We start from the raw sequence: 16,528 nt of genomic DNA on the forward strand, positions 1-16,528 counted from the left end.
GTAGAGATGTTTGAGTCCGGTTAAAAAAAAAAAGAAAAAAAACCCGTCAACCTTCACATGACTGCGGGAATTACGTCACCATAGTTCTAAGTTGCTTTTCTGTTGTGGACAAGACGTACTGTACTCAGGAATACATTTGCATTGTAATATTGTACCCGCTTATAAACGGGATGATGATTAAAATATATCAGTAAGCAGCTGCTGCTTATCCAGGGGCTCATCTTGCATTACTGGTAATGCTCTGGAATAAAAATGGCACATGTGGAGTTCCCTTCGTTTTAAAAAAAGTACAACAAAAAAATTATGAAACATATACTAAACATGAAGTAAATAATTAATTATTCATGGACAAACGTGAATTCATTGTCAATGCCTTAACAAAATTGATTTGCTATATCCCTAACTAGGTTTTGACGTGGATACGTTATTAGAATTTTTTTTTTTTCTGATCAAGTGAAAATAAGCATATCTCTTTTACGTGTAACCCAGTGTAAAGGTCTGTGTATTGGATATGGTTGTAGGAGAAACTGTCGGCAATCGTATGAAGAGTATTAGAACAAAATGATGTATGTACTCTAATCTATAGTGCATGAACACATACACATGCATGGGTAGGGGTTGCAGTACCTCATGATATTTACTGTACTAAGTTTGCAATGTAACCTCTCATCAGTCTAAAATCAAACATCGACTAAGTGGTGTTGTATACTGGTGACAGGCCACAAAACCCCCATATTTAAATGGTTGAAGCAGATAAGTAATACAGTTTGTTATTCGGTGTGCAAGAATTTAATATGTCAGATAACCTCACAGGGTTCTTAAAAATCTCAGAGGGAAATCCTGCTGAAAAGAGTGGAGTCAGGCCCCCAGAGAATTAATATCCAGAGCAGCAGCCTATAAAATCCAGAGGGCTCTCAGATAATCATTGGACAGGGTTGCATGCCGCTGCCCTCACTGTGTGTTTGCTGAAAGACAGAGCCAGTTTTTTTCACATGCATTCAGCATCCAGGCAGAAACATTTAGAATCCCTCGAGCCCAGTCTATAAGCCCTGAAAGAAGTTCATTCATTTCCATTGAACAGGTATAAATAAACCCTAAGATTAAACCAAGCCATTCTTGTGTGGTGGGCTAAAGGGCCTATGGCATCGTATTATTGAAACGAGAAGCTTTGGGAAGGATTGCAGATTAACCTGTGACAGGCTGCTGTCTGTCCATTTTGTATTTATTTGTTATAAAATTCCGTATCGGGATAAGAGTTTCACAATGTCAATTTCAAGAGTGACAGCATCAATTATATGTAAACACGGTACACCAGAACATCTTACAGCCGTTAGCAACATCAGAGGGATTCGTAGCAATACTGGTTTCCATCACATCAGCATTGGCAACGCATGTACACTGAAGACAAATGAGGGGATTGGTTCTAAGTTTTGTCATGGTTAATCACTGCTGCACTAGGCAAGCCTCTTCGTTTTTTTTAACGGTAACATAAAATGGTTCTTGTTCTTGTGCATTTCAGGTCCTATTTCTGTACCTTTGTAAGTCAAGTGATTGCTTTTTAAACCATTTATGTAAATCAGTAATGGGTTTTTACAGACTATGTATCCAGTTATGTTACCAGAAAGCTGTATTACAATTCCCGTCTCTTGCTGTTCACCAGCTCTCTGTAAATGTTCATTACATTAAAAATGAAAGCGAGCAGCTAAATGCAGTAGCTGTGAAAGGAAATAAATCTGATGTCTGCGAATGAGTGTGCACAGTAGCACTTGCTATGTTAGTAATTTTCTATTTATTGATTCCAATATTCAAAAGTTACACACATACAGATTAAACATTTATCGTTAGACACAACAACATAGCACCAAATTGTAATCAGATAATTATCAGTTACCTAATGTTCTCGGAGAGAGCTCAGGAACGGAGATGGCCTGTCAACAGGCGAGGATTCAGGGAGCTTTTCTCATTTGCACTGTCAAGTGCCTGTCTTAAATATCTTGCCTAACACTGTGTGTGTGTGAAGCTGAACTTTGTGAACTCTGTTTACACTCTGTTTTCTTGACAATATCTAAATGCTATCAATTTCATGGTGTGAGTTACAATGTTGTTCCAGACGCAGAACATACATCTCTTCTACACAAGGTCAAATGTACCCCACTTTATCAATTCCTTCTTCCTGTGTCCTGGGCTGGTTACATTGGAAACATCCTCCCGCCTTGCAGCTGAGCTTGAGCACAGCGTTCTCAAGTGTGCTGGCAATATGTATTTAAACTTCATTGACCCCTACAGTCAAATATCCACAAGATGAGTTTGAACCATATGGTATTACATTCAAGCACTACATGTTGGTGTGCTAGTGCTACCAAATATTATGTTGAGATCTGTGCTAAATGATGTGACAATAAATAATGAGCTAATGAGCTCTAATAGTGGTACTTGGTTTGAGGCAAGTGAGGTGTCATTAGTGCTGAGCTGAAACATAAGCACTGGGAGACTGAGAACTTGTTCACACTTATGATTTGAGGTGGCCTAGGGCCATTTCTCATATGTGAACGCTCCGTTTCGATGACTTTACGTATGTATGAACGCAAAATAGATTTAGGGCTGGCTTTTCGTATCACATGACCAATATGGTAGCGTAGCTCAGTAGAAACTCCCATACTCCGACACGCGCGAAAGGTAAATAGAAAGCTGATTGCTGTGCTAGGCAAGACGGCAGTGGATCAATACTGAATGGTAATTATTTCTACTCATACAACTTTAATTATAAAAATATTAAATTAAAAAACAAATCTAGTGGATTAACGTTCAGGTTATTTCTGTCACATTATATACGAGCTGCAGTGCATTCATAATTATGCTTAATTTGTCACAATTAAATTTTCTTCTTGTTATTTAGTAACTAAGCGATAAATATAGAAACTACATGATTGTTTATTCTGCCCGCAACAATATAGATAGCTACAGAAGTGTACGTCTTCACATTAAAATGCCGATCGTTTCTTTTAGCTGCTTGTTTTAACACACTCATAAAACACTGCTCTCATCCACAAATATTAGATGTACCATGTGAGACCCTCACTGTAATATTTCAGTGCCTGTTATTGTGATTATTATTGTCAATGTTATTCTATTGACGCTAGAGCAGTGGTTTATTATGTATCGTTCATGTTGTTGGGCAAAGTGTATTTGAGATGTGAAGGCGGAGTGCTGTATTTAGATTAGGCCGATTCCCTTAATGAAATATTTTGTTTATATGTGGGACAAGGGTTTTGTTATTGTCATATGTTTGGTAATCTTCCAAGAGAAGGGGTAATGCTAATGTTCAGTCTTTACAGGTAATGGTTAGGGACTAGAGAACGGCAAGGGCCCCTTAAAAACACAAATGTGAACGGGGTTGCAGACCTGAATATGGGCCAGCCCTGGGTGAACGGAGTCTTACTAGCTTATGTTGATTTTAGGCTTCCAACTTTTAGTCTGATCAGTTCACTCAAACAATAAAAGACCACATTCTGGAAATTGACTTTTTGGTTTACACAGTGTTAGTAACGTCCATTTATAATTGGTATTCAAATAGGCAGCTTTAAAGGTTTACTTCCGAGCAATTTCATTTTTTAATCCTTGCTTGCAGCCCATGCTGATTAATTTGTATTAACTGTTCCAGGTGTGTCGACCAAAAAAAATGACCTGGCCTTTACTGTCCCCGTCTTAAAACTGACATTTTCTCTATAGCTTCCAAAAAATGTGGTGCGTACCATAATGGTGTGTAAGTGTTTAATATTCGTATGATGTTATAGCTGTTAATGGAAAGCACTTGCTGAGCAGCTTTGTGTTTGTAGATTTACTTTGCTGTAGTTGCCCTCCTTCTCCTCCTACTTCCATGAAGATAGTAAACATTGAGGAAAGGTCATTATCTCTCCAGAACAATGTGACCACTTTACAGACCCTTGTTAGAAACCTATCTAGGTATCTTATTGAATGGTTTGGTGAGTCTAGTGTGTTGTCTAGCCCCTTTATATGAAGTGAACATATTCATTCCAACAAAACAAATGTTTAATTATGCAAAGAAATGATGTCAAAAGTGTTAGTGTTCCAAAGGACATAACTCTGTCCCCTATTGCCAAGATATTCATGGTTGAAAATCAGAGTTTAACATAGAGTTGAAACCATTACCACTATTGTGCCACTATAATGTTGCATACAGAATGGAAGAATGAAAGCCTGTGTGTTGGCAATATAAGCCCCAGGAAACAAGATGGTTCTTATGAATGATAATATTATGTATGTTGTGCAGCAGTATTTAATCTAATTATATTGCTGAACAACATTAATGCTGTTTATGGCTATAGAAACAAAGTGGAGAACTGCTATTATGAACGTCTAATAGATTTAAAATAATGTTTGATGTCTACTGGGAAAATCATTTTTTTATCTGCATTGATAGCGGTGATTTCCAACCTGAGTTCAGCTTGCATAGTTAGTTGTCATCCGAAATCCGCAAACATTAAGATCAAATCTTTAAAAAGAAAGTTGAGGAGCACTGTCCTTTGTAATTAAAAGCTGAATAATTTACAGACTGCAATTATACTCGTACAATATACGACTAATTAAAAACAGAGTCAGTATGCTGTCTGGTGGAAATAAGTATGTGATTTATTCAGGATTTTATTAACACCATATCTTAGTTATTTTTAAATTAGGATCCCATTCTTTCTGCATCATGAGCACAAGGAATAATTCCAGAACTTTCCACCATGCTTCTTCCTCTTGAGCCCGGCTCCGGACAGCACATGCACTGTGTGAGCACTCGATCACATTGATATCGGGAGCTTGGTCTAAAGCAAGGCATTGTGCAATCAGGGAGGGGTGTTATTGACACTCATTGGGTTAGGTGGTCTGATTTGAACCACGTAGTATTTCTCACATCCACTGGTTAATGGTTACTCAGTGCTGTAACAGTGGAACGTGAAGGTAAGACCTGATTCTGAGGGTCACAGGGGTGCTTCAGACTTGTTCGTTTTAAAAGGTCACCAGGAAGTGCTGAGTGAACCCTGATATTTCAGCTTGAACATTTAATAAACACATATCATAAGAAAATGTGTACAATTGAAGTGATCTTCTACTTTATATACTTAAATTGTATATATTGATATAATATATATATATATATATATATATATATATATATAGATATATATATAGGGTGGGGGAATGTGTTCTGATTGATGTAACACACTATGTTTGCTGAAAGGTTAAATAGTCAGGCATGTTTCTTAAGGAGGATTAGGTATGTACCTATGTACCTGTGTTCTTTCATAAAGTTTGATTAATTAAATAAAGTTTGATATTCCTTAAAATTGTTAGTTTGTTTAACGTCTTAGTACTTTAATGCATATAAATGTTGTTAACCGAGGATAGGAAAGCTCTCCAATCAGCACTCGGGTTGTTTTAGTTAATGCTTATCTTTGTTAAAATTCCAGCTAACAACATTGACAGCACACAGAGTAAAGTCAATGTTACACTTGTATTAGCTTGTTATTTAACTTGGTTTGATACCATAATGCATTCCTAGTTAACTATAAGACATCAGTATGCACTGGCTAATCCATGCCACGTTGTGACTTTAACAGGAGCGACAAGTGGTGCCATCTGTTGTTAGACACCAGTATCATCACAGCACCATACTCTTGCACTCAACACTGTACTTTGAGTGAACTACATTCAAAATATAAGCATGCTAATTCCTTTCTTTTAGTTGTATGTAACAACAAGAAAATACATTGGTTTCCTGTTGTGCACTGGGGGCATTGTTGTGGCTGCTGTCTTTTGTCTGCACCTAGCACAAAATATTATTGTTTTGGAAATTAGTTTTTTTAATGAGTAGTTTTTCATCCTCAATAAAATAGTGCAACTCTCTGTTTCGCTTGTGCGGTCCAGCAGAACATCTTTGCCTATTCCCAGTCCACCAAATTGCCTTTAAAATTAAGGACTTTTTTCAAAGAGTAGCATTTAAAAAATCTAACATGGTTTGACTGACAGGAAATGGTCAATTATTCAAAGTATTACCACATGAAATTGTGTGCACACCTGTTAATACTGTTTACCGTCTTTAACCTTGCCACAAGGAGTTTCCAGCTTGCAGTGCCAGACCTTGATTAAAGGGAAGGTAATACACAAGGCCATGCTGGCAAAACATTTTCTGAGGACAGCAAGCAATTAGATTCCCACTGTTGGGCAGGTTAAAATAAGTTCTTTTTCAGGGTCATGCTGGGAGCCACAGCAAGAAATCAAACCACTTTTTCAATGTCAAAGTTGGGGTAGTGTTGTTCAGACATTCTGGAACTCCCAGATATGAAATCAAGTGGAGGGCAGATCTCAACATTGCATGCAGGGGGGCTGGGAATGGGAATAAGAGGGTCGATACACAGGATGAGATGTCCTGTTTTACTGGAAGGTAGGGGGGAGCACACAAGTGAAACAGAGACTTGGACTATTTTATGAGAAAAAGAAAAAACACTCCAATTGCAAACCTGGTTTCCAAAGCAATAATCTTGTGTGCTATTTGCTGACAGCAGCCACAACAATGTACCCATCCATAAGGGCATCTAGTGTGGCAATCCTGTCAACATTATGGGATGCATAAATAGCAACCACAGAGCTGCTGAAGCAAACAGTGGAAAAAATGAAACAGTAGCATAGTTGTATAAATCTTTGTATACCCAGTCAATTGTAGTCTTTAAAGATGGTCTTTATATACAGGTGGTTTGACATTTGACAACTAGAATGGTGATTTAAGATCTCCTTATGCCAGGACATCATTTCAACATTGGATGCCAAGATATGAATAAATAAAAACTAAAATCAGGAAGCCTGAACAATATAGCGTGGCAGATAGAGACGTCAGTCAGGCACAGCCCTGCAGACTGGAGATTCCTCAGATAAGCCCCGGACTGGAGGCTCAGTGGGTACAAATAATGCAGCACAAAATATACCCCCCAAAAAACACATGCAGAGATAGCCACCTTGATGTAAAGTATCAGGTGGTATAAGGGCTGGGTTCACTCTGGAGCCCTGATGGGAGGGTCTCCCATCCCAGAAATGCAGTGTAGCTATTCATTATACTCTGCAAGGACTGGATGCAGAGGGTCAGGGCTGAGGTAAGCTGCAGTTCAAAGCACTTTAGTGGCCACTGCCAGCAAAGTGACTGACTGTAGACAGTGCTATCATCCGTCCTCACCAGTTATGAGCACTGCATTTACAAATTTATAAGAAGAAATAGAGATATTTATTGGGTTTACTAAATACCCTTACATTGTTTGTGGTGTGTTAGTTCTGAAGTGCTGGATGGTAGCACTGGAGACTGTAATCATCCTTATTTATCCACAGAGCAGGGACTATTAAAACGATATGGTTAGCCACTTGGCCATCTTATTAGGTCAGAGGTCAATGTCATGGTCATTAACACATTCAGCTAATACAACCCTGGCTTTTAACAGTGCAGCAGTAGCCACTTTGTAAGCTTTAATTTTTCTTGTACGATATCCTAGGTTGAAGTTGACCTACTCAATCATAAAATAATGTTTCCTACTGACTGAGAATATAGCCACTGTTTCAAATATTTACTTAACCGGTTCTCCTGTGCAGTTTAAGAACAATTTATTAATTACGGGTGTGTCTGAGAATTACAACTAATAATAATAATAATAATAATAATAATAATAATAATAATAATAATAATTAGAACTGCCAGGCAGTTTTACGGCTCCCAAGCCCCAGTATCAGTACCCGTCTAAGTGTGTTTAGTTCTCAGTGTGCCAAGTTTAAAATCAGCAACTTCAACTGTTCCACAGAAGAAGATTTTGAAAGTTTTTTTTTTCAAAAATGTGTCAGGCAGCCTTCTTGTTTAATGCATGTTTCTTAAAAGTCGTAGTACTACAGTGTCAAGGATGATGCTTGTGAAGTTTTGAGTTAGTCAAGTAAACCGTTTGTCAACTGAGGCCGTTTTAAATTTCAGATGTAAATATACACCTGGCGGCCATCTTGTTTTATAAAACATAACCATTTTGACATATTTGTGTTCCATTGTTACTGGGACAATAAGTAGCATGTTTGGAGTTTGCTGGTGAAACGGTGTTCAATAGCAGCAGTTTGCTGTTAAGGGCGCGTTTCGATAAGATTTGTGGCAGCCATTTTGACATTAAAATTTATCACAGCAACTTCTGCTTTGCAAACTTGATGCAGGTTTGGACGCTGATGATATATGCCAAGTTTCAGCGGTTCCCTAGAAGAAGATTTCGAAAGGTTTTATCGAAAAATGCGTCACGGCGCCAATTGCAAGGATGCAGCAGCAAAATGTTTTCAGCATCTGACAGCCAATGTATCCAGCTTGTTAGCTGCCAAGTCAGAACCTGATCAGTCACACAGCTTCAAAGCAGCAGCAGTTTAAAGTTTTGGGGAGAAAAAAAAAAAAAAAAAAAAAAAAAGTAATAATAAAAAAAAAAAAAATAATAATTCTAAGAATTGTTATTGTTACCCGAAGGGTCGGAAACCGAAGACTAATAATAATATTAAAAAAAAAAAAAAACAAACAAAAAAAAAAAAAAAACAACTTAACAATAATAATAATAATAATAATAATAATAACAACAATCATTCTGAGACACACACGTAATTAATGAATTGTTCTTCTACTGCAAGTAAATAATTGGAAAGTCTAGGAAGAATTGTGACGTATTCCATCCTACTCTGGGCTACAGACTACTAATTATAATAATAGTGATAAGGGATCCCCAGGTGGCTCTTCTGGTAAAGACTTGGCGTGCAGGACAAGTCATACAGGTAGGGGAGAGTTCAAGTTCAAGTTGTGGCTGTGCAAAGTTGTGATGTTCATTGGGGATTCCACAGGGAGCGTTACATTGGCCCTGGCCGTACTGCGGTTTCGGCATCACAGCGCTACAGTGGCCATCACTGGCCAGGTACCCAGTTTGCTCAAGCTGACACCTGCAGGGTTGGCCTCCACCAGCTTACCAAGATTCTGGGTGTGAGCAGGCAACTGGGAGTGATGGACAGCCAGTGACCTTCAGTTCTACTGAGCTGATGTGGGGAGTTTCTGTGGTAAGAAAGAAAAACAGGAGTAAATATAAATTAGTACTACTAATAATGATAATTAAGCCTTAAGTGTGGTATGTACAGTATATAATCTTATATATTATATATATATATATATATATATATATATATATATATATATATATATAGCCTTTCATAGTGAACCACCATCACAAAGTGCTTTACAAGATATGATACTAGGTGCAGAGTCACTTACAAGAACATCTCACCCAAAAGATGGAGCACAAGGAGGTTAAGTGGCTTGCTCATGGTCACACAATAAGTCAGTGAAGGAGCTGGGATTTGAACCAGTGACTTTGTGGTTACAAGCCTGTTTCTTTAACCACTGGACCACACAGCCTCCTAAACAGAAACATGCAGGTGCATTTACAATATGTGTGGTCTGAGTCTGCGGAAACATCTTGCTTCATGACAGCATAGGTGGTTCCAATTGGCCAAGGCCCAGCTGACCTTTTGCAGGATTTCTTTCCTAATGTCTCTGATGTTCTGAAGTGTTTGATTGCCCGCTGTTATTATCTCAAGAGGATTATCCTGATGAGCTAAATAAGGCTGAGGCCTTGCACAATAAAAACAAAGTAGCCATACAAACATATGTGCTGAACTCCTAGAGTGGGTACTTGCTGTTTTAACTTTTATTAACAAGAATAAGGTAATGGCCAAAAGATTTAATCAAAGAGAGATGAACTTGCACTGCTGCAAGAAGGCAGTCACATAATATACACTCAAGTATAAAATATAAAAATGTATTTTAGCAGTGATTTTTGTATAATATAACAAAGTAATGAATTTATTTTTTGGATAAAATGACTTTTGCAAAAAAAAAAAAAAAAAACTAAATATTGAAGTGTAGATATTATGTGAGTGATTGTTTCTCGTTTTTGGAAATGCTGTCTTTGTTTAAAAGCAGGGATTTTAGTTTGCATGGTGTGCAGCTTCCCCTCCACAAGTAGACAAGCCAGCCATGTGAGGGTTTGCAGGGTGGAGGACTGAGAGCAGCTGGGCGTGCTCGTTGTCCTTGCACAGCTTAGGTGCATCTTTGTTTTGTTTAATTATTTTGTTTGTTTGTTTAATAAAAGCGTGCATAGAAAGTGTTAAACTGAAACCATTGTTTCCTGCATTTGCTGTTCCCACCGCTAGCCAGCCTGGCCGCGATGCCGCTTTTCCATGTTTGGTGGTAGTATTGGGATGGCACCCCCTAGCTACCCAGGGGGGAATAGTGGCCAAAAAACAATGGGCATTACAGAAGAGGGGACAAACTTTCAAAAAACCCTTCCGCGCTGGCATATAAAGCAAGTCCGTTTAAAACATAATCAATAGGCAGACTTCTTCATTTTGGTTATTCATCCATAACTTTAAAGTTGTAAATCAAAATATAAGGAAAAACTTACTCAAGCAGACAGACTTTTTGGCTAGTGTTTTTATTTATATATATATATATATATATATATATATATATATATATATATATATATATATGTGTGTGTGTGTGTGTGTGTGTGTGTGTGTGTGTGTGTGTGTGTGTGTGTATATATATATATATATATATATATATATATATATAATATATACACACATACACATACATGTAAAATGTATTATTTACAGTACTTTTACAGTACTTTTTTTCAAAGAAATGACCCATATGCAACATAAACCTGATAATTTAGTATATGTGTCACATGCTTTAATACACTTTTTTCCTGAATTATTTTTTGCATAAAGATGCATGTGTTTATCACAGCATGGTAGCAAATGTGCTTCAAATACATGTCACAACAGATTTTGTTATTGTTTTTGAATGGGAAAGCTGCATCCTCTTTGTAATCTTGTGCGCTGTGCTCAGATCCCATGGGGTTAATTGGCTTCCCCATGCATGGTCCTATTACAGTTGTCCCGCTGTGTTTTTGGCATTCACAGAACAGGTCATATGCTCTGCTAATCTAGTTCATGTGATATTGAAATAAATTGTTAGCAATTGCACTGTGTGCACTGAGCTGCAGCTCTAATAGCTTGTTCATCCCTTAGCAGTGTCAACACTAACACAATTTGTTTGATATTATTATTATTATTATTATTATTATTATTATTATTATTATTAATTTATTATTTCTATCTTTAAAAGTGTCTTTGCCTTTGTAGACCTGGGGCCAGAGTGTTGTTCTTAAAACGGCTGAATATCCTGAATTAAGTAGTAATATTACAGTGGTCTTTAAAAAAAATGATTATGCTAAAATGTGTGTAGGTTATACAGTAGTATATTTCAATGTGGCAAGAAGTCAAACTTAGAAAAGCAGAAAAGACTCAGTTTCACAGGAATCTATATCCTGTCACCTGTAATATATCTTACAGGCCACATTTAGTTATTAAGGATGTGGAAAGAATAACATACTGACCATGGGTGGATTTCCTCAATAAAGCAGTAAAATGTAACCCAATGATTTATTTCAGTCATAGAGTCACCATTTGTAATGTTAATGTTTTTTTTGGCTTCAGGCCCGTTTGCAAGTTTGTGCTGAGAAACAGCAGCAGTCAGACAGATTGCTGACCTCATTTCTGAAGAGTAAAAGCTGTAATGGTGTAGAACAACTAACCTGTTGTGTGATTCTAAAACAATACCTGCACAACAACACAAAATGAAATAAACTAATCAACAAAATAAATACTAAATAAAGGATATATGTATCGCAAATATTTAACAAAATAATATTCTGTTGGATGTATGAGGCACACAATGCTGTTCAATTTATTTTCTTACATTTGTTTCACTGCATTTCTGGTGTTGACCACAAGGTTGCCTCATGAAAATGCTAATCTGATTCTCTGGGCCCTGTATACAAAGCAACAGGGGAGAACATCTGTCACTCTGGACACACTCAATCTCAAAGGATTATTTTTTTTTTTTTTTTAATGTAAAAAAAAAAAACAAACACAAAAAAAACAGATGCTAAAAAAATTTAAATAAGCTTTGTGAGCAAGGCCCCTTTAAATGGCCTTCAGTGCAAACAATAAGAAAGTATAACATATTTTACATTGAGTTTACATGTGTTCCCATGCCTGCAATTGTTTACCCAATTAAGATACACATAAAAACACTGTGCTGTTTGTATTGAATTACTATACTGTATAGTTAATGGTTAGGGTTGCAGGGTTTGCTGCTTAGATGCATATGCAGCAGTGTGGAAATGTATTAGAACAATGCACTGCTTCTGTAGCTTTGATTTGTTGTGCATATGAAGTCAAACCACTGGAACTGAAAATCATGGAAAATAGGCAAATTTGTGATTGTCTAATTTGATTACTTTAATAGGCCACACAGAGAATATGAACACATAGCCACAAAAGATAAAATGCGTAAGACAAGTTGTTTAATATGCCTAATTAAACCACAAGGTGGTCTAGTAGTTTCACACATGAGTGCCTATTCAAATTCTCACACGCTGAGGTTTTCATGCAGGTAGGTATATAAAGCATATGTTTCTAATACATTTGCACACTACTGTACTTATTAAAAAGATGAAAGTTTTGGATTAATAAATATTTTGTCTTATATCTAGCTCTCCCTGCTTTTTGATTCCACGAATTATAGACCACTGTAGTTTCTTCTTGAGCTTGAACTGCAGTATTCACAATTACCACTAGATGGACACACTTAAACAGAAATGCAGCAAATGATTCCAGGAGTCTGTGTAGTGGAGGTCACGTTGCTGCACAAACATAGTGTTACAAATGCAATTAAACCAAATTGTGCAAATTGAGAGATTATATAATATATTCTAAATGACATTTAGTTTCTTAAAGTTACCAAGAAATGTTGCTCATGATCCTACATTTGAGTACAGCCTGTCACTGCTTTGATCATGTCTAAATCCTGAGTCAACATTTGTTATGTTCCTCTTATGGTTATGTAGTCATGACAGCTAGTGCCTTCCATTTATTGCAGCTGTAAAAATCTTTTATGATGCCAAGTCTTTTTACTGCCAGTTGCAATTAAAGCCTCCAAGTGCAGCCACCATGCCTGCAGAGGCCCTTTTTTAAGACATGTGAGGAGGAAGATCAATTAGTGACACGTGACTGACGATTCCTCGTGTTTTTCACTTAATGAAACAGACTCCCCTATTATTCTTTGGCTTTCTTGGAATTCTTCAACGATCCAGCAGCACTGGACTTCGGTCTGTTAGTTACAAAAGACAATGACATTTATTACATTGGCCTGCTGAAGAATATGTATTAATGAAGGCCAAGGGGCCGGTATACTGTGTGGGCCCACTGGTCTCAAAATCTGGAATGAACACAATCATTCCATTATCAGCAGGTGCGTCACGACTCCCAGTATTTTCTGCTCATGGTCCTGATTCTTCAACACTTTATGACATTGCAATGCAGACCATATGTGGAAATCTAAAATAAATTGTTGGATGATCTGGAGTTGTCAGACTGGCACTATCAGTGGTACTACTGTAAAATACCCCCTCGCTGAAATAAAAATATGGTTAATACAATTTGTACATACAGTAAGAGATGCAAGTTCAGTACATACTGCAGCTCTTTAATATTATTTGATATGCAATACATAATAAATGTGTTAAAAGGCAAAACTTAAATTGAATCAGGAGCATGTTTTCACGCTAACTGCATCTCACATTCTAACTCCTCAGTGAATCATTTGATGATCTACATGTAGTTTAGTAGTACTTTTGGTATTACAATACACAAACTCGATAAACACATCAGGTAAGAAAATATCACAATCGGTGGCTGAAAATGGGTTGAAAACCGATAGCTGTTTGTTCCTGCATCTCTGCCCCAACTTGAAGACTCCCTGAGACCCCTTCAGACTCCACACTCCTTTACAAGCAAGTCTAAATTAGTCCTGGCATCAGTACCTCCAACCTCTGTGGCTGTATAGATAACTACTTGATTATATGATTGAAACTGGTATTTAGAAAAAGAAGAACATGGATTTTTATAAGTTGCCTGTCCACTGTAAATGCTATTATAAGAGTGTTTGAATATGAGGCACAATACTCCCTCATACAATGTGCGACATTGTTCTTGGCTGCAGATGGTCTATTGTTTGCATATAGTGGGGGTCTTTTAAATGATGTCTTTGGGTTCACTCAGACATGGCTTGTTAATGGCAAAATAACTATAACTTTAGCAAATCCCAAGCCACAATTGACATTAGTAGGAAGATGATAATAGGCTGTACACACACACACACACACACACACACACACACACACACACACAAAACGTAAATCAAGGAAAAGTTTGTGAAAATTGTCTGTGCTTTGTGTAATATTTAATGCAAACACTGAGCCCTAAACACAAGCAGTTTTGTCCTAAATTAAAGACTCTTTAAGTTCTTAAGATTGTAACAATTAGGTTAGTCCATGCCGACATTAAATTGTACATGTTCTATAGTTTACTGTATATGGGCACTTCAGCAATTCACTGCAGTGATATAAACAAGCAGTCATCTATATAGTATTCTACTTGTAGCAACAATGAATCCTTTATATATGATAAATGAAAGATTAGTTTTGCAAGGTAATTTTTAATATAAAAAACATTGCAGAACAGAACTAGCTGGTATGCGCATCATTATCTTCTTTCTTAAACATACTTGTGCAGAACCGCTTCCCTCTGGCTGAACACTCCCTTGGAGTTTGTCAACCAATGGAACATTGCATGTTGTCCAGTCCACAAATGTGAAACTCATCTCGTTTTTCAAACAAGCTTTGAAATGCATTCTGCATATACTCGGCATGGAAGGAAGAACAATAGGCATGGATTATTTTACTTCAGAACTGAAACAACAGTTCCAGTTAATGATCCTGATATATTGTCTGTTCCTGGACCCAGACAGCAGAAACAAAGCTTTATGGGGGGGGGGGGGGGGGGGTATACCAAAAGTCAGCTATTGTATTTTGTACAGACACTGAGCAAAGGCTGAGAGTCATGCTGATGAGTATCACTCATGTAAGGCACAGAAGCTTACAGCTGTATGATCCCAAATGTCTTTTCATTTGGTGGTTTTCCAAAGGAAGGTCATTCGGATTTAGAGAACAGCAAAGAACAGCTACAAGTACTACAAGTACTTATTTGGAAAAACAGGCTGGAATATTTTCTTTCCCTTAATGTATGCCTAGTTTATGGATAACAAAGGCTATTTGAAAGAAAACGCTATACATACTCATTATGTTTTATTTTTTAATTTTATTTACCAGAATAATAATAATAAAAACAAAGAAAACATTTGAGAATGTCTAAAAAATTACAATCTTGGTTTACATCACAAAATGTATATTTAGAAAATATAAATGTATTTATTTTTTCCCCTAGGGATTTGCCATTTTCTTTTTTTCTCATGTTAATGGAGGACACTATTACAAACACAAACCTCTGCCTCTGTGGGGTTTTTTTTTATAAACTTTTTTTTTGAAGGCATATATTTCCCATAATGTGTTTTTCACCCATGCCAATTGCCTGAAACAAGAAACAGTATAAATCCAGTTTATCATTGCGACACATTAATCATAAAATGCAGGCAGTTAGCCAGGAATTCCGAAAACCAACACTGGCTGAATCATTGTGTACTTTGTACTGTATAGCCATAAAAAGGCTGTAATCTTCAGTTATTTTCAAAACTTGGTAAATTGTGTTGAGTAAATCTATTTTAGCTCTGGAAGTAAAAAAGCGAACTTGGAGCATGAAAACTAAACCAATCAAGTTTAATTGAACAAATCAAAGTGTAAACATGAGTTAAAATATAAAAAGCAAAGAAGATTCAGACTCAATACTAAAAGACTTACTCAAAATCCTTTGGCCAAGTTTTCAAAATAGCTCCCAAAGTCTCAATTCACTAACTCTTAACCCGAGTTAACACATCGTTCTGCCTTTAAATGTGCCAAGGAGATGCTTTATCACTACTAGTACTACTAATACACTATATACCGATTATGTGATACGCCGATGGGACCCCCCCCCCCCCCCCCCCCCCCCCCCGGTGTCCCACCCCCCGTGCTTGTGTTTGTAAATTTTTTCTTAGTCAAAGTTTAAGAATACCTCCATGTTGAGAGCCGTATCCAGAAAGGTAATTTATGTTCAACGCATAAAGTTCTACATATATTTAAAAAAACATTTTTAAAAATGGAAGGAAAGAAAGTCCCAATAATATTATACTGCAGGCGGCGCCGCAACCTTCAGCAGCTTTGCTTTGGAAAATATTCAGTTAGAAAAAAAGAATAATAAGTTAAGGCAATATTTACAGAAACAGATACAGTAAAATAAATTGCAATAGGGTTACAGTTGTGCATATTCTGATTAAAATCATTTTATTTCCCTCAGGAACTGCCGTTCTGTTCGATGTACATTTTGGAAAGAGAAGCAGCCATCGACT

At 36.9% G+C, this 16,528-nt stretch overlaps 1 protein-coding gene across 1 annotated transcript in view; it reads right to left on the bottom strand.

The window, feature by feature from the left end:
* Window positions 1-16,243: 16,243 nt before the first annotated feature.
* The window catches only part of LOC121314134 (OTU domain-containing protein 1), a 1,867-nt gene continuing 1,582 nt past the window's right edge, over window positions 16,244-16,528 (bottom strand). The window contains exon 1 of the mRNA XM_041247087.1: window positions 16,244-16,528. This exon is cut by the window's right edge and continues 1,582 nt beyond it. Coding sequence (XP_041103021.1) covers window positions 16,473-16,528 — 56 coding nt within the window. The 3' untranslated portion in view covers window positions 16,244-16,472.

The sequence above is a fragment of the Polyodon spathula genome, chromosome 4 (genome assembly GCF_017654505.1).
Source record: "Polyodon spathula isolate WHYD16114869_AA chromosome 4, ASM1765450v1, whole genome shotgun sequence".
NCBI classification, from domain to species: Eukaryota; Metazoa; Chordata; class Actinopteri; order Acipenseriformes; family Polyodontidae; genus Polyodon; species Polyodon spathula.